General features: G+C 42.8%; 1 protein-coding gene across 2 annotated transcripts in view; it reads left to right on the top strand.

Annotated features, from left to right (window-relative positions):
- LOC135903216 (3 beta-hydroxysteroid dehydrogenase type 7-like) overlaps window positions 1-26098 on the top strand; it is a 27840-nt gene continuing 1742 nt past the window's right edge. The window contains exons 1-6 of one of the 2 annotated variants that reach the window (XM_065433624.2): window positions 1-277; window positions 1358-1467; window positions 11330-11472; window positions 14220-14384; window positions 19776-19991; window positions 22832-22977. In XM_065433624.2, coding sequence (XP_065289696.1) covers window positions 1379-1467; window positions 11330-11472; window positions 14220-14384; window positions 19776-19991; window positions 22832-22977 — 759 coding nt within the window. In that variant the 5' untranslated portion in view covers window positions 1-277; window positions 1358-1378. Of the gene's footprint in view, window positions 278-729; window positions 1085-1357; window positions 1468-11329; window positions 11473-14219; window positions 14385-19775; window positions 19992-22831; window positions 22978-26098 lie in introns of those variants that run through there. The other variant, XM_065433625.2, reaches the window with a different exon arrangement.

The raw sequence follows: 26098 nt of genomic DNA on the forward strand, positions 1-26098 counted from the left end.
TGCTCATTTCGTTGACGGTCGAGCGTGGGCGCGACAGCGCGTGTGGTTCGTGTTTCGGTGGAGAGGCGGGCTTGCTAGGCCGGTTGTTTTTGTATGTGCTGGAGCAACTTGCTGCAGAGTTCAATCGAGTTTATTCGTTCCTGCGGGCCGGCACCGTTGTCAGGCTGCTCAACAGGTTACGTCAGCTTGGGTTCACCGGCTGTCATCACCCAAGCACGCCAACGTCGCCGGAACAGAAACCGTCTCGTGAAGCGGCAGGAATATAAAGTCGACGAAGGTGAGCTGCTATAGAAGTGGACCGATGGAATCTCTTAAGGTCTGATGTGTCCTCCGATTAGAAAAAGGAAAACTAGATAAGCAAACGGTGCACCGACGGCGCGCAAATCGGTGCGGGGATCCAGCAGCGTACCCAACACTGCATCGGCCCAGCATGAACGTTTTCCCTCGATCGTTATCAAGCTTGGCCTTTGCGGTCTCGCTGTTCTCGCCGGCTCAAGAAACACCCAAGGCTAAGCAGAGAAAAAAAAAGTTGGAAACTTTTCGTCGGTCGGGATATAGTCGTGCGCACTTGTTGAGACCGCGCTTTCCTCGAAGGGAATGGGGTATTACTTTATAATTGTGGACTCGCGCGATAGCGTGTTGCGTGGCATCTATTACGGTCGACCTTCGCGTGAGAGATGCAATCGTTGTCTGTCTTCGGGCAAGAGGAAAAGCAAGGGCCCCGGACGGATGGTCTTCGCGTTCATTCTGTCCGCTGCGCGCGACGCGATTGGTCGCTGCTGTTGCGCGAGAGCAGACGGTCGCTCCTCACAGAAACGTGCCGCCGCGCAGGACAGTGAGCGAAAACTGAAAATCCGCTACCGTTTAACGGCGGTGTTATCCCTATGCACATCCTCTGCGAAGCCGTCGCGACCCGTTGCAGATAATTGCGTTGCGTGACAACCGGTTGTAGATGATCAAGTGCTTCCGAGTTTGACTCTGCAGTGGATTCACTGAGTGACGTGTTTATCCCGTGTGTATTCTGCTCGTTGCATCATATATCACCTGCCTGGCGCTTTATTGCGCGCACAAAAGCGTGCGCAGGGTACGTGCACTCAGTGCCATGATTTCTTTTTTGCTGAACTCGCAACCCTTATAAACACCTCTTTTCTGCTATACTTGCTTGAAGTTCATTATGTTTTTGCATGCCTCGATATTCACCTATGTCTTTCCTTCTCTAGAACATTGAATAGCTGAAATTTATATACGTGCGCATGTGTACAGCAATAAGCTATATACTAAGGGTGGCAATTCTTGGTGCACTGAGAACTCAAAGCAAGACGTATGTTTCGATTAAACTTGTGGTGTGTGCTGGCAGGCTGAAGCAAGCTGAAGAAAGATGTCCTTCGACCCTGAGCGCAGCAGCACCAATGGCAATGAGAGCCCGGAGCTTGAAGATGTGGATTCCCCGTGGGCAGCACCCTCAGCGTGAGTGGCTCTCTCACCATGTGTGTGTGTGTGTTTCAAGTGCATACTTACAGCACGGCAGGTGTACAGGTCAAGTGAGCACTGTTTCAGGAAAAGTTAAGGGTCAGGACACAATGCGACATATGCTTGCACACATTCCATTGACAAGCAGCATATATTCTGGTCACGGTAGCACCAAAGTAAGCCTGCAGTATGCATGGGCAACGAAAGTTTTTGTTTCACCGTTTTGAAGCTGGCACTGTTCCTTAGGGAGGGGGAGAGAAGATTTGGCAAAAGGGGGAAAAAAAGGAGGAAACATATCGCCCAAATGAACATCACTATGGCCTGATGATCATTGTGCGACTAAGAATGTAGACGATGATGAAAGGGCAGAGCGAGTTAAGTAAGTGAAGTTGAATGTGTAATATCTGCAGTTTCTACAGTCAGTTCGCTCACTAGCATATGGTGCATATGAAATGTTAATGCAGTATATGTGAAAATTATGTATGCATGCAAGCTATAAACACCATGTGCTCAATAGCACAAAGTTATGCAAATGCAATTGAGTATGTCATCTCCCTTTGCACCCATGCCACAAGGGCACAAAAAAAGTTATATTCACTGCTGTTTAATTTTGTTCGTGCAGTACCACATGGACATACCTAACAGCGTTAAAGTTAATGCCACTGCAGCCATAGTGGCATTCTCTCAACTCATTTATTTGTCGAATGCGTATTTTTTTGCCCAGTGAATTACATTCAGAAATGTATGAACAACACATTTATGGAGTAAATTAATGTGCATAAAATATGTCAATTAACATCTTTAGTGCCATTTCTTGGACCTTTGTCTGCAGAACAACTTTTTGATGATGTTACTATTGCCAATTGAAATAACTGGATTCACTGTAGCTGTCATCATTGCGATATTTAATGGCCTTAAAATGTGTGTGTAGCAGGAACTTGACACATAATCGCATTTTAAGGAACTTAAGGTCCTAGACACTTGATGGCACTTTACTTCATCCTGTGGGAATAACAGTTTCTGCATCTAATTTTCTCGGGAGAGTTTGACTTGTTGTGATGGTGGTCTTGTCAAACACCTACTTAATCGGGCTGTCTGGCATTTTTGGCATGTAGCATGAATTGCCCAGCTCCTCTACTGCCTAAAAATTGGCATATGGCTTTCATGAAATAATTGGTCAGCGGAAATTTTATTACATCTGCAGTGTGCTCAGCATGGTTCTTTAGCAATGTGTAGTTGGACTTCACTACTGGCTTTTTCCGTTGATCAAGCCAGAGATCGATTAATGCTGTCAATAAATGTTAGTGTCATACTGTTTTCTACTTAATGCAGGTAGAGAAAAGAAAAGCTTTAGTGTTCTGTGTGTTGAAAAAGGCACAAAAATTTATGCTAGATTGCCCCCACATTCAGTTAATAGGATAAACTGTTCAGATGTGCTCGAAACAATTCATAATAATAGGCTGTGTTGCTGTACTTGAAAATGCTAATTATGTGAAATTTTCTCCTCGGTTGCCTGTAGTATCCTGACTAGCCAATAGGGTACTAGTGTAACATCTTCAATCTCGCCGTGTGCTTCAGCTCTCCGCTGGAGGTTTATGTATGAATAACATTGAAAAAAAACAACGATCTGCCAGCAAGCTTGTGTTGTCCGTCAGACACGTCCTGTGTTTATCACCTGGCATCTCTGCTTTGTGTAGAGGCACTTCAGGGTGAGCTATTGATAAGACTGCCGTGTCCTCGTCCTCTGCAAGTTGCAGTTACTCACATTCTTATCTTTTGGAAAAGATCACATCTAGCAGGAGACTGACGAAGGCTGCTTAGAATGGCCACAGTACGCCACTATCTCTGTTTGGTTATGCAAGACCAAGGCAGCTCATGGCTTTCTTTGGCTTTGCCTCAGCGATCCAATAAGATACGATTAGTGCAAGGCATAGGCACCCAGCAGTGGTTAAAGATTTTTGTAAGGGCTTGAACTGTATGTGACTTTTCTGACCGTAGTAGCTGCATGTTAAACAGCACAAAATAAGAAAGTCCATTTAGGTAGTTGTTGAGGTCCAGTGTACGTATTCTCCATGTGGCCTTTGCTCCGTTTCACACTCGGCAGGCAATGCTGCTAAAGCTATGGAAGTAGTGAAGCTATGTAAGTCTCACTCCAAACAATTTGCTGTTGTACTAGACCTGCAGCACTTTCTTGAAAGCAACCGCTTCAGGTATTGCAACTACAGCATGCAAACGTAAGGTTGCATCAAATCACACTTTATTTGTGCACTTTAGTGCTTGCAGTATGTGTGGTTCCAGTATTTGTTGGTCGCGGGCCCAAGTGGTGCGCTGTGGTTGCCGCTCACAGAAATGCGTCACCCTACTTGTTAGGTGGTAAATAGGTTCAGATCTGTGACACTATTCATTTAATAATTACGCCACACCTTGCAACGTCAAATTATCAAAAAAACAAGGACCTGATTTACAGGGAAATGGAGGCTTGAAGTGATAAACACTGGTGAAACAAGTAACCTTGCGAAAGCCAGTGTTTTGACAAGGGCACTTGTCTTGGAAACTGCTTTCCTTAGCAGCGTCTTTATGTATGCGTATCAATCACTTTCCACAACCCTCAATGGGGGAGGGGGAGGCGGATAAGAATAAGCCAGTGAGAGGAGTAACCGGAATTCAAATTGTTCGAAGAAAAGGAAAAGAGTGTTGGGGATGGCGTTTAGTTCTTCTAAAGAGGCAACCGGTAAGGGAAGCATTGCTGTCAGAAACAGAGCTGACAAAAAAAGGAAACGAATCTGAACGTGCTGCAGCACTGACAATATGGTGGACCCATTTTTGCACAGAACAGAAAGTAAAAAGGTATGCTGTCTAAACACAGGAAAAGAAAAAGAGAGAGAAAAAAAAAGGAAGTACGAGAAGATTAAAACTGGTAGAAGAAACTAAGTTTTAACAAGACATGTTTGGTTGGGTGTGAAAAAAAATTGGGCAGGAACTCCACTGGAGTTGTCCAAGTATGTGTAAGCATACCTCCAAATTTAAGTTGGCCCACCTGCAGATTTCAGCTTGGCCCACCCCCATATTACAGTTGGCCCACCCCTACTGTAGGCTTGCCCATGCATTTTTATGGAGCCCTATGTATCTCTATGGGCATTCTCTCTGATCAATTTTTTTCTGGTTTCAATTGTTCCTTATCTCTTTGTCAAGGTTCGATTAATGAAAGCAACTTGAAATAATATCTATATCCATATTTCCTTTGCAGAGAAAAGATGAGAGCGTTTGATTTCAGAAGTGAAGGAAGAATGTACACTTGCACAAAGAATGCAGCAAGAAAATGCAGACATAGACAGAGGGAAAAAGAACACTCTACACTCCTTATAATAGACACGGTTTCCAGTAGCTAAAACAAGACATCGAACAACAAAGTTAAATGGTCATTTCAGTTCACACCTTACAGTTCTATGAGTGTCCTGCTACACAGACAGTGAACAAGGGTTGGTGCGGCTCACCAGCAGTTTAGGCACTGGTCACATAGCTGAAGAATGCTGAGACGTCGTCGATGGAGGGTACTGGTCGCTCCTTGAGCGAACTCCAGGTTGTCACGCGGTAGGACCTTGTACTGGCTCAGGAGGTTAGGCAGTCCAGGTTCTGCCGGTAGGAGTCTGGAAGTTTGTGCCCACGGCCCGGCGGCTCATTCCAGGGTCTCTCCCTCACCTCCTCTTCTTCCTTCTTTTTCTCCTACGTCAACCACCAAGTACTGTCCTTAATGGCCGCTTCCTTCTTTATATCCTTTCTGATGGTGCATGAGATTTTGCACACGTGGCTTCTTCTTCATTGTCTTCTTGCGCTCGTCCATTCGTTCTGGATGTTCAGTTGTCTTCGCCGCTCTACTCGCTTTATGTACACCACTGGCTTCGTGCACTGTCACTTCCCGATAACTTGACACACAACACTCTCATAAAACTGCCAGTCATCTGCATTTATGTTACTATAACAATTAAACGTTCTAACTTTGCAAATTACGCATTTTTGTACAGATACAAGGTATTACAATTTTCGCCTGGGACAGATTTCGCTGGGGTACTTGCCAAAGAATGCTTACGCGTTAACACAAATCTTTTTAAACGCTGATGGAGAGAGAAATGAGGCTGACCAAATATTAAATAAATGACACAGTAAACTTGTACTAGAGGACATAGTAGATTAGCAAAGCACTGCTTATGAGAAAGAAATATTTTTGAAGTTCAATAATTAATAATAATAATAAAAAAATATGTAATGACATAATAAATTGGGACGGGTGATGTGGTCTAACCAGCTGCAAGACCACAAAAAATTAAGGGCTCCTTATTATATTTGTGCCATTGGCGTAATGAATGGATTCAAGAACTTTTGAAACATTTATGTCTGTTGGTTACAGTGTAATAAACTTGTAAACAAGATATAATTCTCTATATTTTCTGTCTCTGGGCAAACAAAAATGTGATTGTAGGATATCAATTTTAAGTTCGTCGACATTGTGACCTGGCAGGTTATAAAATTATTGCTTTCGGAAGATTTTAGCCGCGCCATTGCGATGTCCATCTGATCCAACATTCATTGGCTGTCCTCTTTCACAGCTGTATTGTTTGTGGCAGAACAAACATTCCAGCAAATAAATGATGCTAGATCCCACGAAGGTAAGACTGGATTTAATTTTGCGCACATAACGTAAAAGTACAAGACTTGCACTGCATCTTATCATGCATCTTTGTTACATGCTGGTCTCCTTTTCAAATGCGGCACACTATGAGTGCGAGCAGACAGAGAAGTTTTTGTAGCATTCGTAGCTTTGCCTGCTACTTATGAAAAAAGAAAAAGAGTATACTATTAATCCACTGGCCTTTCACAACATGGTCTCACATAGACTAGAGGAGAAAAAAAGGTCTAAAAAGCAAAATCCTTCTGCTGCAACATTAATATATTGGTTCAATCATTTCATGATGATGAACTTTGTTGAGATTAGGGATTGCTTCTGTGCATCTGTTTCTTTGTTACATTTAAGATGGTAGTGAATGTTGGAAAACAGTTTGTCTCATTGTAAGCTGTGGTGGATCGGCACGAATCAAGACTTCCGAGAGGCTGGTCGGCACGTGAAAGATACACTGCAAAATAAATATCAGGTTAAGCTGGATCAGCAGATCACTCTTCTGAAATACCAGAAACGCTGTTCTTGCTGTAAGCAGGATCTTGGTACAAAAATGTAAGGTGGGCTTCCCAAACCAGCTCCTTGTGACATCATGCTATTAGGACAGCATCTGGTGACAGCATCTAGTCCGGTGAATGGATTATCCGGAAACAAGAGTCGCATTACATTCTATGAAATGGAACACTCAGCCTCGTGTGCTATAAGGAATTTTCTCGAACAAGTACAGCCCATAACCACAGGAAAGTACTTTAAAACCTGTGATCCAACACTGAAGTACTGGCTGTCTGATTCAAGCTCGAATTTCCAAAACGGGAGGCTTTGACCTTCGCTTTATGCACTGATAACGAGCCTATTTCCACCAAGTAAATGTCCATTGATGATCAGGCTAAACTAACTTAGTCTTCCACCTTAATGTTCCTTTAAGGGGGGATGTGGGTTTAACTCTGTATGCTTTGAGGTATAGCACTGATAACTTGTACATATATGTAACATTATGTGCTTGTTTGAAATATATGGTCCATTTTCATTTATTTCCTTTGTTTCAAATTTTATGCGAGCTTTATGCAATTTTATGCAAAGTATTTGATCCTGAAACTTCGCTGAACAGGGTACCAGTGGCTTCTGTACGATTCAAGGAATGCAATAGACCAACCTTATTGCTCTGTCTTACCTATAACACGAGTTGTGAGGTATGGACTTTGGAACTCTGAAAAGTGTTTTTCTGGTGAATAGCTTTAAAGTTCTGCAACTTTTGTTCTAGGTAAGGCAAAGCAATAATGGTTGGTCATATTGCATTCTTTGAATCATACAGAAGCCATTGGTACTGAATTTAGTGAAATTTCAGGAACTGATAGTTTGCAAATCTTTGCTAAAAATTATTTAATGGAAGCTTGCATAAAATTAGAACCAGAGGAGATAAACAAACGTGGACTGCATATTCAAAATAAGCACATAATGTTACATATATCTAAAAATTTTCAGCACCATTTCTCAAAGAATAATTTTTTTTCTAAGACCCACCACCCCCCTTTAATAGTGCCCGTGTTGGCAAGGGGGACATGCATTTGAATTGACATGCTGGTAACTTTAGGTTCTTGAGTGGTTTGCACATCTGTTTTTTTCTTCAACCCATAATGTGTGCTTTGTGTCTATCTGACATACTGTGTGTATTTGCATATCAGTTGCCTAAGTTGTTTACAGCCAACACCGCAGCTTTTTTAAAACGAAGAAGATAAAGGACAATAGGAAGAGCTACAGTCGGTCGAATGTTGTGCAGTGACTGAATTTCACTAGCAGCCATTGCCGTGATCATGCTAGTGTAGCTTTTAACCTGCTGAATGTATAGCTGCCTTTGTTTAGGCACAAATGCTGCAGTTCAGTAAATGGCTTTATAGAATTGCAGGTAGTAATTCATTGCTAATTTTGTTTTTGCTTTTTCTGCTAACGCTTCTGCTTCTGAAAGGATTGTAAAAATGTTTGCAGCTTGTAGATTTGCCCCACTCTTTCTTTCTTTCTTTTTTCTTTTAGAGTTTGCGAGTACATTTTGAGTGCTTGGGAAGCTAAGGCACTGAAAAAAAAAAGAGAAAAGATAGACATTTTTATATGTAGTTTCTTGAATATGGAAAAAATTCTCAAGAATAGCTACATTGTACATACATGCATGCACACACATGCGCAGTATGAGCTGGAGATATTGCCCGTGCACATCAATGACCATTGTCGAGCTGTTTTTGCTATGCGATATAGCACGGGAAAAGTTTGCAGTCGCCGTCTGGCCTTGTTATCTTCAAGCCTACCTTAGTCCACACCCCATGAAATTTCAACTTTCAAGCTTGTGTAATCCGTGGAGGAAACTTCAGGACGACAAGAAATCTTATTGCCTTCCAGGTTGTTCACTCGGTTGGCATGGTCAAGGAAATGAAAATGGAATTACAGGTAGTCAGTCTGCTATTGTTGCACATGCAACGTGCAACACTTTTGCCAAAAGAAACTAGCAAGAAGAAACTAGTCGTGTACTGATGTAAAAGTAAAACCCAGCTTAACATCATCAAATCATGTGCTTTGACGTGTCGGTTTCATGACGTAAGTGTCACAACTGTTGGCCTTTGTGATTTCTAGGTCTTGTCAAATGTAAAAAAACAGGCAGGCATAACTTTCGCAAGAAGCTTGGCTACTCAAGTTCAACTCATTTGTACGTGCATCTTCCGTGTCAGTCATTAGCATACAAAAGGTGGCAGCCCATAGCAGGTGCTCTTCTAACATTAACATTCCAGGTGTACTCTTCCTTGACACTAAAGTTAACCTCCGCAGAAAAAAAGGGGGAGAGAAGGGGGGGAGAAAAACTTTTCCTTGAAGTGTCTGGAAATTGCTTTATTCCTTCTAGACTGGTTGCTACTACTAATGAGAACAGATGACGTCATGTCCCTGATAAAGTTGCGCCCTACTTGCACTGGAAGCTAGTAGCAGTCCCTTCTTTTCGTTGGTTTAATTCCATGCAGCATGCTTGTGATGTGAAGATAAAGCACTTCTGGGTCACCCAACCTTTTGTCACACAATGCACACCTTGCAGGGCTATGGAACGAATTGTGCTTAGCGTTTCTTCACAGGATTCTCCAGCTGATGTTTGCTGTACTGCTTTTTGTTGCTGTTTTTATTATTTTAGCACATGGGGGCTTTTCATTTATTTAATAAACACTACATTAGTGGCTGCTATTATGTTGGCTGCCGTGCTCCCCCACGTGAAACATACTTAGTGTGCATGTAGTAAAGGGATGCTAAAAGGCACCAAATTGACAAATTGGGGCTATATGTTGGATAGATATGCACTACTTCTACGAAGAACAGTGGTCTTATTAAGCGAAAAAGTTGAGTAAACTTAAGATAGCATTGGTGCTGTCAGTGTGAAAATACAATGTCATTATTCCATGTCATGACATGGTGGTGTAAACAATTTTAGTGGAATTTCTGACACAGTAATTTGCTGATGCTATCTCTTGAGACTGTTTTATTGGCACTATATATACAGGTGTGTTGTGCCCTCTCTGTGTGAGCACCTGACTCAAAGTAGCTGCTTGTGTCCGCCAGCCAGAGCATGACCTTTTACTTAGTCTGGGCAATATGAAGTGCAAAAGTGTGCAACCCTTTAATTATGAAGTCTTAGCTTTCTCTAAAACAACTTGATGAAAAGCAGTAATCTTTATGTAAAGCAATAATCATGAGGTTTTTAAATGTGGGATCAAACAGCCTAGATTGATTTAATCTTTGCTTGTCTTTGGTGACATTTCAAAGACCACAAAGGCCGTCTAAGAACAGAAGTATGCCATCTGGTTGCTTTATGATGCTTAAGCCCACCAATTTGGTCGACATTGGCATCAGTTTTGAGCATATTTCCATGTCTTCTCTGTCTCATCCAGCTATCATACATGATGTCCATGCTAAACCAACTTGTAGACTGTACTGAAGTTTGGGTAAAATCTCATAGCCAGGTTGTGACTTTTGAATGTAAAAGCCGACAGCATAATTAATTAAATTTTGTATATTGCTGATGTCATTGTTAGCATTACATTACCTACTGGATGTGACCTACAATTTGGCTGTTTCATTGTCTCTTGAATGAATGAATGAATCCTTTATTCATCCCAGTCAGCTAGGCAGTGGACTCTGATCAGAAAGCTACATAACAGTTTTGTTACATGTAATTAACTGAATCTTCTGCTTTATAAATTAGAGATGGTAGTGTTGCTTGCATTATTGCTTTAATAATATTAACAATAATAGCAATGATAAAAGGACTGCGAAACTAATAGCATGCTGCTCTGGTTCTGTTTTTTTTTTATTCTTTTCTTTTGATTATTGAAACTAAGCATGTCCTACTTGCACACTGTCTCGCAAATTTTTTCCTGTGCAAGTGTGAAACAGAGGCCTATAAGCCTTGCTGCCCACTGATGGCTATTATTACTGTAGTACACAATGCCAAAAAAATTCATACACAAATAATTAAAAGTTTTAGTTAGTTACTACAAACAAAAAAAAGAACTTCTGTTGGCTATGTTGTCAGTGCGTTTTGAAGTCACTTAGTTTGAATTAGTCAAAGAGGAATTCCGGAGTTAGAAAAACTAGTTAGAAAAGTTAGGATTTAGAAAAACAATTTTATTCTTTGCATTGTGCAAGGAAGTGGCATTAAGTTGCGAGGCTAACGTGCCTGCATGTAATTATCCTGTGTCTGGTTTTGTGTCCTTGTTCAAGTACGCTAACGCGTGTGCCGAACAGCAAGGAAATTAAAACGCAGACTCACAATTTTACTAAAACCTTTACACTATTGGCAATAAAGAGCGTTAGAAACTGTAGATAAAAGCAGCCTGCGTATGCTCAAGGACAATGTGCATGAAAGAGAAGGTTAACTTGGAATTAGCACCTTGGAGGAATTTTGATTATGTGGGATTGTTTAAAATGCACCGAAACAAGAATGCAGCATAATGACACAGCCACCGTGGTTAAGGCAGTGTTTGGTATTACTCTAATGTTGCACTAGTGAGAATCTTTTTATTATTAGTGACTACTCCTAATTCAAGAGGCTGTGTTTATTTCACTATTCTACACATGTTATACTGGCCTATGTGTGTAATGCTTACTTGCTTCTGAAGTGAAAATGAGTGAAATGTCTTCGCACCCTCTCTCACTGACCAGGGACAAGCGCAAGGTTGAGGTGGTGCTCGTGACCGGTTCGAGTGGCTTCTTGGGCCAGCACGTGGTCAAGCTGCTGCAGGAGCACGACAAGAATGTCAAGGAAATCCGCCTCTTTGACATCAAGCCCTACGAGAACAAACTCAGTGGGTGCCGTTCTTCCTATCTTAGCGTCACTTACCCTCCTCTGTCATCCTGAAGTGTGTGTGTGTGTGCGTGTATGTGTGTGCGGGTGTGCGTGTGCCAGCACACTCTTGAGATTGTACAGTCGACCAAAAAAGTTTACGGACCAAGATATCTGACAAAAGGCTGAATATCTCCTCAGTCTCAAGACACAGCTTGTTATTCCTATTCCCAGCCTTTTGTGGCATATGCGAACAACATTGTGATGCACAATTTTACTGGCTGCTTTTAAAGGCTGCTCGTATATTTTGAATTTTCTGAGATCCTGTGGTCCGTAAACTTTTTTGGTCGACTGTACATATAGTGCCTGGTAAATGTGAAAGCATCTCATAGCTCTTCCTACATATGGTGGTGTCAGTGTTTCAAGCAATATTAGCATCACAGAGCTGCTGCTGGCGTTGTCTGCTCTGCCAGAGTTGCTCGAAGATGGCCAAGAGTTTGGCCACTGGCCTAGAAACCACAACATCATCAAAAAGCGTAAAGGGATTCATTGTTGTGCTTCTATACTTGCGGACAAGTAACCGTGGCAACGAAGGATTGACACTTCTGCATACGTGTTACTGCGTCGAGCATTCTGGCCGCATTTGACAGTGCCTTTGGTCTCTTGGAACAGGTACTGGGAATAAACGTAGCTTCCACGTGCAGCGGTTTTGCATTTGCGCAGGCACGGAAAAGAAAAGAAGGAAAATAAGTCCGATCCCTCAGTTGTCTATCTTGCGTTATATGTTTTGTTGTAAAGGTGTTTATGTTTCCTCTTCCTCAGCTTAAACTAATGCGTTCCTGAACTAACGTGCCTGAACAGACAACTTCGACACTGTCTGTGTGATAGTGTATAAGTATTTGCCCATTCTTGGCCAATCCCCCAGATTCGGTGCATTCGGTACCGGTGATTCGGTACACCTCCTCGGCAAGTGCATTCGTTTCATGGGTAACCATTTCAACGAAGTTGCAGCCAGGATAGGGGGGTGTTGCCAAAGATGCAACTGGGGTGCAGTGATTATAAAAAGGCATACGGTGTCATGGTATCATTCAGCATCCTGGTTGGCAACGAGAGGGCCACTTCACATGTCTACTGATGTGTCCATAAGGTTTTGTGATTCACGGATAGCATGGGGATATGGCATGGAAACATAATAGTAATCATAATAATCTTTATAACATATGAAACATACCACTGCCAATTACACCCCCATCATAAGAAAGATTTCTAAAGAATAGTAACTGCGAGTCGGCCTAGTTGGAACAGATTCATCTTAAAACTTTTTTGTGTGCAAACAAACAGGGACGAAGAATAGAAGAACCACAAGGATGAGCGCTTCCTAACAACGGCCTGTTTGTTTGCACACAAAAAAGGTTTAAAGATTTCTAATTGCATTAATGTTGCCAGCAATCTCCAGAGGACAGGTGCACCACCACTTATTTTCTGTTCATCACATAAGTTTGCTTCCCGACTAGGCGAGAAGTCTTGTCGATTTCACTGAATACCACATTGCCTTGCTGAAACGATTCTCAGTGATTTCTTCGATGAGGAGTTAGTTCGGAAACTCACATTTATCCTAGTGCATTTGTCTTGATGCCGAGATTACATTCTTACATTTTTTGGTCAGGAAACATCACAGGGTGTCGTTGAAGTGCAGTGATTACTCCAATTGAGAGGTAGTGCTGCCACCCACTTTCTTGAGTCAAAGTGGAATGTTGAGTGGAGGGGGACATTCTAGAATACTGGGGCGAGCGTGCCCCAAGACCAGTGGCAAGCACTCATAGTACGGGTGCCTGTAAGATTCGAAAGGCACTTTGCTGGGCAAGTCTGTGCAGTTTTACTGTGCATTATTCTTCTGTGCTGTGGAGCAGACGTCACGCACAGACTGGGAGTGTTTTGAAAATGGTTGGTAGCGGCACTTGTGTGTGTTCCCATTCTCTGTATGTTGTCTGTTTCGCACCATTGAAAAGGATGCCTGTTAAGCCGTTTCTTCTCTCCATCGTCTTTGTTTTGCTTCTTGCTGCCATCGTTGGAATGTTGCAACCTAATCAAGCATTCAAACCCTCACCAGCCACAGCTGTTGCAACACGTGCCAATTTGCTTGCCTGTCAAAGTGCCTCAGTGGCGGGTGTGACGTGCTGCTAAACATGAGGTTCTATTCCCAACCGAAGCTGACTCATCTGAATAAATCAGTATGTAACCATTCTCATCTGTCTCACTTTGGGTACCCATTAAAGGAACCCAGATGGTCAAAATTATTCTGGAGCCTTCCAATATTGCATCCCTCCTAACCCGCTGTGCAGTTTTGAGACAATGAACCCTGTAATGAAAATTAAACTTGGCTTCCTTTTCATTATTTAGGCATTTGATGGCTGGCACATTGCAGTGTAAAAAAATTTTGAGCAGCTAAATATATAGACAGTGAACAGCTGCCAGTGTCGTTTAACTTCTTTGACCTTTTTTGCTGGTCTGCATGCACTCTGGCATGATGTGGCAAGGGCTGTGCTGCACCAAAAAGGCATGGTGTGAGAAAGGGTGAGCAGTTTCAAGGCACAGGCAGCTGAAAAAAAAAATGAGAGAGAAGTTGTTCATTCAGGCACGGTTTTAAGATATCGCAACATTTTGAGATCAGAAACTAGAAAAAAAATGAAGGTCACAATGTGTTCATTAAAATCGGGTATGTCAGGGCATGAAATGGCTGCAGTAAAGGTTCGAATTTTATGTCCGCAGAGCACAGCACAGAGAAGCCCATGAAGGCCACCGTGGGCGACATCTGCAATGCCAAGGCGGTCCAGGAGGCATTTGCGGGCGTCGACTGCGTCATCCACACTGCGGCCCTGGTCGACTGCACCATTTTTCCCGATGCAGAAGCCATGGAGGCTGTTAACGTCGAAGGTACGGCACGCTGAACAGCTGTGAAATACTCGGTAACCAGCACAGAAAGTTGTTGGCTGCAGTAAAGAAGGTCGGTCTGTTTATTTGGCATGGTGTACGTAAGCATTGCAGAACTGCTGCTTAGTCCTGCTCCACCAGAGCTACGCTGAAGATAGACACGAGTAGGGCCACTGGCCAGGAATTGGAGCATTGCGTAGAAATTGAGAGGAAGGACGGGAGCTTGACTTCTGCGTGTTTCTTTGCATCGTTTCCAAAGCACTGTCCGTTGTCTCTGTCACCGCAAAAATTGTTACGTGCTGATTGTTGTGTCTCAAGCAAAGATCAGAATTAACACATGTTTGAAGGGACACTAAAATGAAGCAATAAATCTGTTTAGACTGATCAAGTATTCTTTGAAAGCTCTGTTTTCGTTAATTTCACGAATAGTAGGTCGATTAGTACAAAGAAAATTAAGGTCAAAGTTCAATTTTCTTTTATTTCATGCCAGAAGCCCAGTGCCGGCGCGTCACTGTGACGTCACAGATTTATTTATTTATTTATTTATTTATTTATTTAGTCATACTGTTAACCCTCACTTGAGGGTCGTTACAGGGAGGGTCAGTAATACATAGAACAAACATTGAAGATCATTTGGAGAACATTTGTAATACATAGAACATTTGTAGAAAAAGAACACACAGCTACATACAAGGAACAAATATAAGCTATACAGTGTGAGCGAAATACTTGTCAAGGCCAACCTCAAAATCACTCATAGCATTTTTTTGTACCAAATCATTCGGTAATTCATTCCACATTTTAATAGCGTCAGGAAAGAAAGAAAAGCGGAATAAGTCTGTTCGAGCTAATATTGGTTGCACGAATGTACTGCGTGTTGTTCGTGGTAACCTTTTGTGAAAGAGCGTCAGATAATCATCCTTGTTTATTTTCACATCTGCGTGTAGTATTTGAAAAAGCAATTTCAATCGCTGCTTCTGCCTTCTTGATTCCAGTGGTTCCAAGTTACATATTTTTAACATTTCAGTTACCGAGTCATGTCGTCGATATTTAGAGCAGATAAAGCGAACTGACATTCTTTGAATACGTTCTAGTTTATGTTTTAAAGCCTTTTGATGTGGGCTCCATACAGCACCAGCGTATTCTAGGCTCGGACGGATATATGTCTTGTAAGCAATCAACTTGACTTCTTTCGTTGCCTGGCGTAATTTCCTTCGCAAGTAGCACAACTTCCTGTATGTTGATTGACAAATATTTTCAACATGAGGACGCCAATTCAATTTATCTGTTATGGTTATACCCAAATATTTGAAGCTACATACTTTTACCAGTATATTATCAGCAATATTATATGTGAACGATAACACTTCCTTTCTTTTTGTTATGTGTGTGTAAGTGGTTTTTGTTAAATTAATTTCCATACCCCATTTTTGACACCATGAGCTTAAGTTTTGAAGGCACTGGTTGAGTTTAAATTGATCTTCCCTGCATGTTACCGGACAATAAATTAGGCAATCATCTGCGAAAAGCTTAATTCTTACAGGTGATTGGACAACCGCTGAGATATCATCAATGTATAGCAGAAAAAGTAGTGGCCCTAGTACGGAACCCTGCGGCACGCCCGAATACACCTGACGATTTCCTGAAATAGTATCTGTCACTCGGACTGCTTGTTGGCGATCAGTTAAATACGCTCCTATCCAATCGAGAACATCCTCACTAAGACCGACATTGCGAAGCTTGTAGAGCAGTTTATGGTGTGAAACTTTGTCAAAAGCCTTCGCAAAATCTATGCATATAACATCGACTTGTACACAGGCATCTATAGCAACACAGAAATCATGAATCGTTTCGATCAACTTTTTTAAAAGTATTTACTCATACTTGGGCCGCGTTGATTAAGTAGAAGTTGCCTCAACTTGCCTTGTCGAAGCTTTGGCTCCTTTAGAACACAGTGTAGTCTATTTTTGCCACTGAAAGAATAACTAGGCCCTAGTAGCTGGCACCATCAAAGTCCAAGACATCATGGTGAGCGGGAGCAGTTAAATTCAAGGCGGCGGCGCCACCTGTTATTACTTTTTGGCACCCTTTCTGGCTTACCACGTAAAGGGGTAACTTGCTATTGCATTTGAAATAATTTTTCTCTTTAGTGCTCCTTTAACGAGAAGTGACAGGTAATGTCAGCGCAGGCAGCATGGCAACCAGATTAAAAGTCTACATCCGCGAGCTGCCAATTGCTGGGGATGGGGGAGCGCGGCTCAAGATGTCCTTCCCCAAAATTTGCTAGAAAATGGTTGGTGTTCCATTTGAGATTGCACCAAACTGTTAGAGATATGCCTTTAGGAAAGTTCAAACTGGGAGTGCCAATGTATTCTGTTGCACGTTTTAAGGTCGCATGTCTCAAAAGTGGTGCTAGTCTGAGGGTTGCCGCCAAGCAGACACAAATTCACTGCACCTCCGCTTCAATTATGCAATTATAATGTGCATGCTAAAGTTAAAAAGCTAATTAAGAAAGTTATCGTTGAATGTTTCCTTGCTGGTACTGTCTGCCTAGACACATAGCCTATCTGCAAGAACAGCAGGGGCCTAGACATGACAGTTTCTTTTTCTTGTTTTAAGTGTCTCACACACACAAAAAAAAATATGCACACTATATATATGCATACACACACACACACACACACACACACACACACACACACACACACACACACACACACACACACACACACACACAGACGAAAATCACAATTTCAAATGTCTGCGACATTGCTGCATTGCACAAGTGGGAGGCGGGATTGGCTTTTTTATATCTTGCAAACTTTCTCTTAAATGCATAAAGACAGAGCCACACAAGAGATAGCCCACTGCAAACGATTGAAATTAATGTTTTCGAATGAGTGCTAAAACATAGTGTCAGCATATCTGTTGTAAAGTGTATTAAGGAGTTAATTAGTCATTGCAGTTTAATTAATTATGACCAGCACAAGAAATACTGAACAATACTTCAGGTTGTTGTTAACATGCCCATTTCTAATTTCACACTTACAGAAAGGCTTTCTTTAAAGCTTGGTGCATGATAACCATGATGCACTGTAATACATTTTGTTTGACGCTCGTAACCTGAGGTAAAATAAAAAAGTACATCACAAATTTAATGCAAGAGCTCCTCAACAAAGTCTTTTTAATTATTTGTACTAATGGTCTGGCAATCCAGGCAATTATAAAGTGTTTCATGCAGATTTCACATATTTCATTAGTTCTTATGTAGCTGCTGTGGTTCTTGAGTTGTGTCCTACACAGCAGCAGAATATAGCGATCTTAGTGGACACTTCTTGTGCCCTAAATTTTTTACAGAAAAGCATTGTGCTGTAGTTTATGTAGCTCTTTGTTGACTGCAAAGTGCCAATATTTATCCAAACAGTGTGTAAAGTTGCTGGAACTATAAAAAAATATTATATAACACTGCCCCTACTTTTTTCACAACCCCATGAAAATAACCTTGTGCACTTGTGCCCTATATTACTAATGAAACTTAGCATACATATTTTTGAAGATATGTAGTATGCTAATAGCTACTTGAAATAGCAATATTTCCTAGCAATAGTTGTGAACATACAATGTGATATTTCAAGGAATTGTGAAGAAAAATTTGTTAAAGTATCCTAAGTTTTGCACATTATTTAGCTAGATATCGGCACTTTGCTGCTTACAAAAAGCTAAATAAGCTACAGCATGATTTTTTTTCTCTTTTTTTATTTAGTGTATAAAAGAAGTGCCTGCAGAGATCTCTATCTTTTGTCATTGTGTATGACATAGCTCAAGAACTATAGCAGCAATGCAAAAACGAATGAAGTATTCGAAATCTGCATAAAGAACTTTGTTGATTGTTTGAATTTTTAAACCTCTAGCTAGTAAAAAAAAAGGTTGTTTCGAGGAGTGCCTTCCCTTAAATACATTTTCGCTCTAGTATAAAGGTTCAGCTCAATTTGTGGCGATTCCTCACTTTTGTCATAAACTTTTGGGATGGAAACATGCATTTTCTTCTCTGGGACTACTCGGTCAATAGTATGCAGATGTCATTGGTGATCCTGACCTTGCTTCTGCAGCTGGTTAAGGCATTTGTTTGCCAAATATTTCAGTGGGACTTTCAGTTGATTCCTGCACCTAGTGGGACTATAATGCAGACAACTCCCAAAGACTGATTAGGCTTAGTAACTGAGCAAGTTGGTTAGGCTTAATGTCCAAAGTGCAGTGCAGAAGCAGACAATGATATAAAGAAGAGACATGATATTATCAACTGGAAATTTTCTTTTGATGGAAACTTAAAAAAGAAAGGACTGAAGCCAGCAAATTTGCAGTGTCCCAAGTACAGTCAGCATCAAAAGCTTGTGGACTGCGGGAACTGAAAAATTTTATTTCTGAGGTTTTACATGCCAAAACCGTGATAGGATTGTGAGACCTGCCATAGTGGCGAACTCTGGATTAATTTTGACTAGCTGAGATTCTTTAACATGCACTTAAATCTAAGTACATAAGCATTTTTTTCACTTCACCCTCATAGAAATGTGACCTCTGCGGCCAGAATTGAACCTGCAAGCTTGAGCTCAGCAGGGTTGGGCCATGTCCACTTGCCTGCTGCGGCGAGTAAGACTGCAGGATCTGATAAGATTAATTTCTGAGCATTTTGTGACTGTAGCCAGTAAATACCCTACAGCTCTGTTCGCACACACAAGTGGAGAACGGAAATCCGCATACCAGGCTGCAGAAATACTCGGTTTTTATGCGAAGCATATTACGAGAGCTCAACCCAGCTCCTCAGGCGCGGCGGTGTCGCCTTCAATACCACGTGACACCGTGACGTCACGACAGAGGAGAAACGGGGCTCCAACTCGCGCCGTCGCTCGCGGCGTAGCAGCTGCGCTTGCCTCTGCTAGACACTCACGAGGTGAGATGCCTCCTGGAGACAGAGCTGCTCGTTGGAATGAGAAGCGAAGGTTGCGGCGTGCTACAGAGACTGTTTCTAGGTGGCTTTGCTATGGTGCAGCGACTACGCGCCCCGCATCGGACGCGGTGAGCGTCGAGCAACGCAGCGTTCGGCGCGACAACGAAATGTGCGCCTGAGCAAGCGCCGCACGCCTGAGCCGAAGCCGACGACACCGGCTTTTCTGCGACACGAGCTCCTTAACGCTGTCGCGTTAAAATAAAGGCTAGTATGCTTCGCATCCTGGGCTTAACCTTAGCTAAGCCACAGCCAGTTTTTTTTTTATCAGACACCACGGTCTGTAAACTTCCGACACTGACTGCACACGCGTGCGTTGTGGCTGCAGGCAACATGACCTTGAGAATGTTGCATAAGATTCCAGAAATCTTCCTTGATATCGTCTGCCGCAGGTACACGGACAGTGATTGATGCCTGCATCCGACAGAATGTGCCCTACTTGGTGTTCACGAGCACGGCAGACGTGGTCGTGAGCAGCAACCACATCTTCTTCGGCGCAGAGAACACCACCTTCACGCCAAAGCACTTCCTCATGGGTCCCTATGCCGAGACTAAGCACCGTGCCGAGCAACTTGTACTCCAGGCCAATCAGCGCGTGCTGGCCGATGGTGGGTTGTGCTGCCACCTTCTTCCTTCCCTTGTGAAGGGACTCCCCTCACTGGGTTTCACTCTTAACGACAACACTGGAGAAGCTACGCGAATACTGACATTAAATGCATGCACATGAGATGGAATGAGGCCCACAGACAGAGTGAGATTGTCAGCTATGTTGCGTGCACTTCGTGATTGTCATAATAGGAAAGAGGAGACATTCTGTTGTACGTTGACGTGAGGAAGCTGCTGTAAGTTTTTGAGTTGCAGCTTCTAGCAAGAGACAGTCACCCTGCTGTGTGTCGTAGGCTCATCATCAAGGTGCATCAGGCCATCGGTGTCACATTAACGTATGCAGGTTTTACTGATAAAATAATTGTGTTTGATCTTGTCCCTCCGAAGCTGAAGGCAGTCTGTGGGCTATACAAGTAATGAAGTGCGAATAAGAGAAAGTGCTAGACAGTGTCGTTAACTTTAAGGCCCCCTTTCCTTGTTTGTGTACTTGCGGTTAGTTCCCACAAACTAAATGTACTGGCCATGTGTCTAGATGCGATGAAGCTTACAGAGTGTTTCCGTTGTCTATGAAAACGGCACATTTAGACTCCCAGTTGTAGTCTGACTATCCCGGCTACTGGTGTCGTCCTAATTTCGTGCACGTTAGTGTACCATCCTTGGGTCATTGAGTGCCACACTGTTTTCTTTCTCTCTAGCTGCATGTGCATGTTGTTTTCATTTTCATGCTGCATACATTTGTCCCGTCTGTGTTGCTATTTCATTTATATTACTCCTTAATTTGCTATTTTTTGCTTCTTTTCGAAACTGTCCGCTTTCCTCACCAGCTATCTTAATTTGAATTGCCACCTTTTTCCCTAATGGCTATGGCTGTCCGGTACTGAGCACGAGGTCGAAGGAATGATTCCCGTCTGCTCCTATCGTGCTCTGATAGAGGCAGAATACAAGGAAGCCCACATATCAAACTTGCGTTGCACATTAAAAATACAAGGAAGCCCACATACCAAACTTGCGTGGCATATTAAAAAAAAAGAGCTTTCCACTTTGGCGCCTTTCATAGCCCCTGGTGTTACGTTGAGATGTTAAAACCAATCAAGTTATCAATAAAGTAAACAAACAAATAAATAAATAAATAAGCCTGGCTGGCTATAACCTTCGCTTGAGCCCAGCAGGCGAGCGGGCAATTCACTAAATTCTGCAAGTAGACTGCCCTGCAAGTCTTTGCTTCAGTTAGGAACTCCTAGACTGAATTTTCTGCACCAGTGTGAAAATTTAAGAAGTACTGACAGAAAATTTCATGCCGATATTATTGCCTTATTAGATAGCTGTTCACCCAATGGTCACTTTATGCAGCATTAATACCTCGAAAGTTACCGTTAATAAGGCCAGTTAAAAATGCATGCCAAGTGTAACTGACTCCTCATGTGATGAAAGAGACTTATCACATCATTGAAACCTGTTATGGCGGTCTTGTGGTGCCAGGTACCACTGACGTAAATACACACACTATGGCTGTGCTGCAGATCATTTGACCGGACACAGCCAATCACTGATGAGCCAACCATAGAAACATGTAAGCAACATGCTTTCTGTGATGGCTTGCACCTCGTTATCACAAAGTCTGGCGGTAAATTTTTGTCACGGCCACACTGTCTAGCTTGTTACGCCTTAATCGGAACTGCGTCCTCAGGTGTTGGCGAGTAAAATCATGTTTTGGTGCCAAATTAATGCAGATCTATTTGTAGGGGTCACATGGTGCTCAGAAAGCCAACAAACCACTTTGCCAATGAAAGTGAGTGTACCAGGTGACTATTGCTCATAGCAACCATCTCTGCGAAACACTGTACGACGACCTCTTGTTTCAAACACTGCTCGTAGGCACACATCAGTCTCTTCTCTAACTTTGAGCAACTTGTCAAAAGACTAGCTTCAGATTCAGATTACGGGTTCGGAAATGTGTGCCACCCAGCTGCATACGCATTTACACGTACGATAGATGGACGCGGACAAAGGAGAAGGGGTGGTGTTACGTGTTTCTTGCTGCGGGTCTCCCAATTTGAGAACTTATGCCAGGCAGCAGACGAAGTCAAACCCAACAGTGAAAAACCACCCGACGACTGCACGAAGCAGTGTTGAGTCACGTGATGCACTTCCCCGCTTTTGTCTCGTGCAGATTGGCCACAATGAGATGGCAGTAACCCACAGAAACCACCTGCCATTTAGATGTAAAAACCATTGTTTTCTGAAAGAAACCTGGAAAGCAAAACTTTCCAAGTAGTAATAGAAAATCACCATAATAATTACACCTTGGGTAAACAGTGCAAGGCAGACCCAAATGTCAGTTCCGTAATATTAATTACAGTATGGCCCACTATTAAACTAAAAATCTGATTGGTATTCATAGCAACATAACAAAATGTTTGCAATACTAACGGGCTGTATGAAAGACGCTGCAGTTAATTATTTTGGAGTCTTTGTACCGTATCGATGGAGTCGACAGCTACCTAAATAACAGAGACAAAAAAAAATGCATGACACCATTTTCATGTCAGTGCTCCATCAAGGGACAAAGCGTGAGTACAAAGTGTTGCTATGGGACATTAAACCCCGTGAATGAATCAGCCTCTTTCCCTTCAGAGGCTGTGCCCTTTCTGGTGGCAGTTGTCAGCCCCAGGCCTTTCCTCTTCTCTCCCTTTCATCTCTCTGTGATCATTTTTATGTTTGCGAACCTAATAAGAATGACCAGTTTGCGTGGGACTGCATCCCTGTTCCATTTGTGACCTGGATCAAGTCAGAGCAGCAGCAACGGCTTGACGCACGCTGCTGTCGCCCTCTCATTGTGCAGGCCACACCAAGTTCAGCACGCTGGTGCTTCGGCCAACAGCAATGTACGGGGAGGAGGACCAGCACTTCGTGGTGCAGTTCTTGCGTGTTGCCAAGTCCTGGAAGAACACCCTGACCAAGATTCGCAGCGTTGATGAGCGCTTCCAGGTACGCACATGTATTGCCACTTTACTACTACAATAGCATCAACATCTTACAGGATGGTACTTTGATGTGCAAGTGCTGATTAGGAGAGTTCAATCTTTAGACAGCACCACAAAACATGGGCAGCTAAGGTACTGTATGTGTTGCTGATCAGGAAAAGTAGGAGTAAGAAGTGTCCTGAGTGGGGTATTGTGTGCCGTGCTGAAACAGGATGATATACATTCACGCTCAATATGAGCTGCAACCTGGTGCCTGTGGTTAAAGGAGCTCGAAAACTAAACAAAATTTTAGGGTAAACGAAACTGTATTCGGTTCTCTAATTTTTTGTATGTCAGCTCCACAGTGCCATCTTGAGGCCTATAGTGCTGGAACGAAGTGCAAACAAGAATAAATAAATAAGCACACTTCATTTGCCTGATTGCTTGAAAGTGAGATGTGTGATCATGCTGCAGCTGTGCGCTAAGAGCATGCTGGTCTTAAAACTAAGCCTTCGTGAATGAATCATCCGATTGTCACAACCAGTGGTAAACGTGGAAAGGTAAATCCTCCTTCTAAGTCATTTTCTTAAGCTTGCATTTTCATTTGGGGTGATTGTGTGTTTGTGACAACTTTATTGAATATCCTGCAGGTTGATGGCCTGGTTCTAGGCTGCACCGGGGGCAGCAGAGAGACCCTGTCTCTCAGTAGCTTCCCGGGCTAGCTGGATGGCCCAAAGTTGGTCGTGGAGATCTGAGCTAGTCGGTGTGGCCCTCCACCGCACCCCTAGACCATGGGGGGTGCTGCAATTCCCCTCTGAACTATTTCGCAATCCCAGAGTATATGCTCTAGGGTGGATCCTCCATCATCACATAATTTACATTTGGCATCGGGGTATAATTCCGGAAACATGTGGTTAATGATGTGCCGGGTTCGTGTAAGTTCTGGTTTGAAGGTGGCTGCACTAAACCGTCTGAGACCTGTCCACTTTTGGGCTAGGAGGTAGATACAACTCGACTTTCTATGGAATTGGGTAATGTCACTGAATGAGAAAAGTCTATCCCTATCCTTCTGTTCCATCTCGTCCTCGGCCAGAGCCCCCCCCCTAATTGGGCGCAGTTAATGAGCCCTCGCGCAACACGATGGGAATATTCGTTAAAGTTTGGGGTGGCAGTGGATTCGCACTCTGTATGGGCTGGGAACCAGATGACTTCCTTGTAAAATTCCTCAGATGATATGAGTTTGACTTTATTGTTTGGAATTCTTGCAGCTTCAACTAATATCCATCCTCTGGCGTAATTTAGTATAGCCGATCGAGAGTTGCTAATAACATATCTATATTTGAGAGAAGTGGTAGCTAGAGAAATGGCAACCTCCTCTGCAACCTAAGAGATCCTGGTTTTGATTGCGCACGTGTGTAAGCGTTCTTACTTTGTATTAATTGCTACTGCTGTAAATGCTTGGTGATTTGAATACTCCACGGCATCCACGAATAGCGCTTCCTTGTCATTGCCATAGTGTTTGAGTAGAGCATTAACTCTGCCTGTTATCCTGTTCTGATTGAATTCCGGGCGCATATTTTTGAGTAAATTTGAAATTTGAATCCTGCTCCTGATCTTTCTGGCCAATGCAACCTTGGGTCGTTGCTCGTTATGGTAATTTATTCGTAATTTAGCAAACTGACGACTAATATCTGGTTAACCTCCCTGCCTTTGTCTTCATCTCTCTCTCTCTCTCTCTCCCTATTCGTAATTTATCGAGTATACTTCTGTCAGTCCAGGTGCTGGCTAGTCTTTCCAGCTGGGCTATCTGCTGAACTTCTATCAATTCTGAGGTGTTATGCATGCCCAGCTATATTAATCTATCTGTACTGGTGCCTTCAGGCAAGCCTATGGCCTGCTTAAAAGCTTTCCTTATGTGCTTATTGGTTTTATCCTTTCCTACCTTGTAGTACCAGTTGAAGTACACAGCCACGTAAATGAGGCGGCTTATAGAAAAATTGTTAATGAGCCTAACAATGTTAGCCTCCTTCATTCCCTGATACTTGTTCGAGATTCTCCTGATCAGCCTAATGGAATTAGTGACCTTGGTCACAAGCTTTCTGAGAGTTTCAGCATTAGTTCCCTTTGACTAAATGTTGAGTCCCAGGACCCTAATTTGTTTAACGATGGAGATGGCCCCGCCATTCTTTATACGAATCTGTATATCCTCGTACTCTCTCTCCTTAATGTATTCCTTGTGTGGCCTGTCCTTGAGGGTGGGTCTGTAAAGGAGAAGCTCTGATTTCTCTGGGGAGCATTCAAGCCCCGTGCCTGTCAGGTACTGCTTTTACCTACTGCTTCCTGTAATTTCTGTTCTATCTCTCCGTCACTGCCTTGCGAGATCCATATGGTAATATCATCTGCTTATAAGGAGTGATTGATTCCTTCAATGTCCTCGAGCTCTTCCGATAATCCTATCATAATGAGGTTAAAGAGCTTGGACGATGTCATGGAGCCCTGAGGTATACTCGAACTGCCCATGTCCCTCAGCTCGGACTTGAGTTCCTCCATGGTGAGGGTAGCTTTCCTATTCGTTAGGAAGTCTCGGATGTAATTGTGTGCCCTTTCTCCTGGGGATAGGTTGCTGAATCGACTGAGTATGGCCGAATGTGCTGCTTTATCAAATGCTTTCCTGAGATCCAACTCTAATATAGCTCTGTTAGATCTCACTTTACTGTCTAGTACTTGCTGCTTGTTTTCAGCATAACGTCCTGAGTAGAAGAGAGCCCAGCCCGAAAGTCCAACATAGTACTTAAATATATTTTGTTTTCTTCCTGGTAATTGTTTCCGGGTAACTAGCTAGTTTGGCGGAATGATCACTACAGCCAACATTGGCCAGTTCTTTTTGATAGCCTGAACTCTGCTTTGCCTACTGCCACTGCAGTCAGATGACAAATGCAGGCAATGAAGTGTATGTACCTTTAATTACATTTCAGTTTCAATGCTGGCCAGTGTAGTCTGCATTGGTAGTCGGAAGCAGCCAGTGCTAACTCAGTTTATGTTTGCACATAGAGGGGCGAGGACACTGCTGCCCTCCCCTTCCAACCCCACAGAAGGGAGGGGGGGGCACAGATTTGGCTCATGGCATACAGTCTTCTGAAGAACTC

The sequence above is a fragment of the Dermacentor albipictus genome, chromosome 2 (assembly GCF_038994185.2).
Source record: "Dermacentor albipictus isolate Rhodes 1998 colony chromosome 2, USDA_Dalb.pri_finalv2, whole genome shotgun sequence".
In the NCBI taxonomy this organism is placed as follows: domain Eukaryota; kingdom Metazoa; phylum Arthropoda; class Arachnida; order Ixodida; family Ixodidae; genus Dermacentor; species Dermacentor albipictus.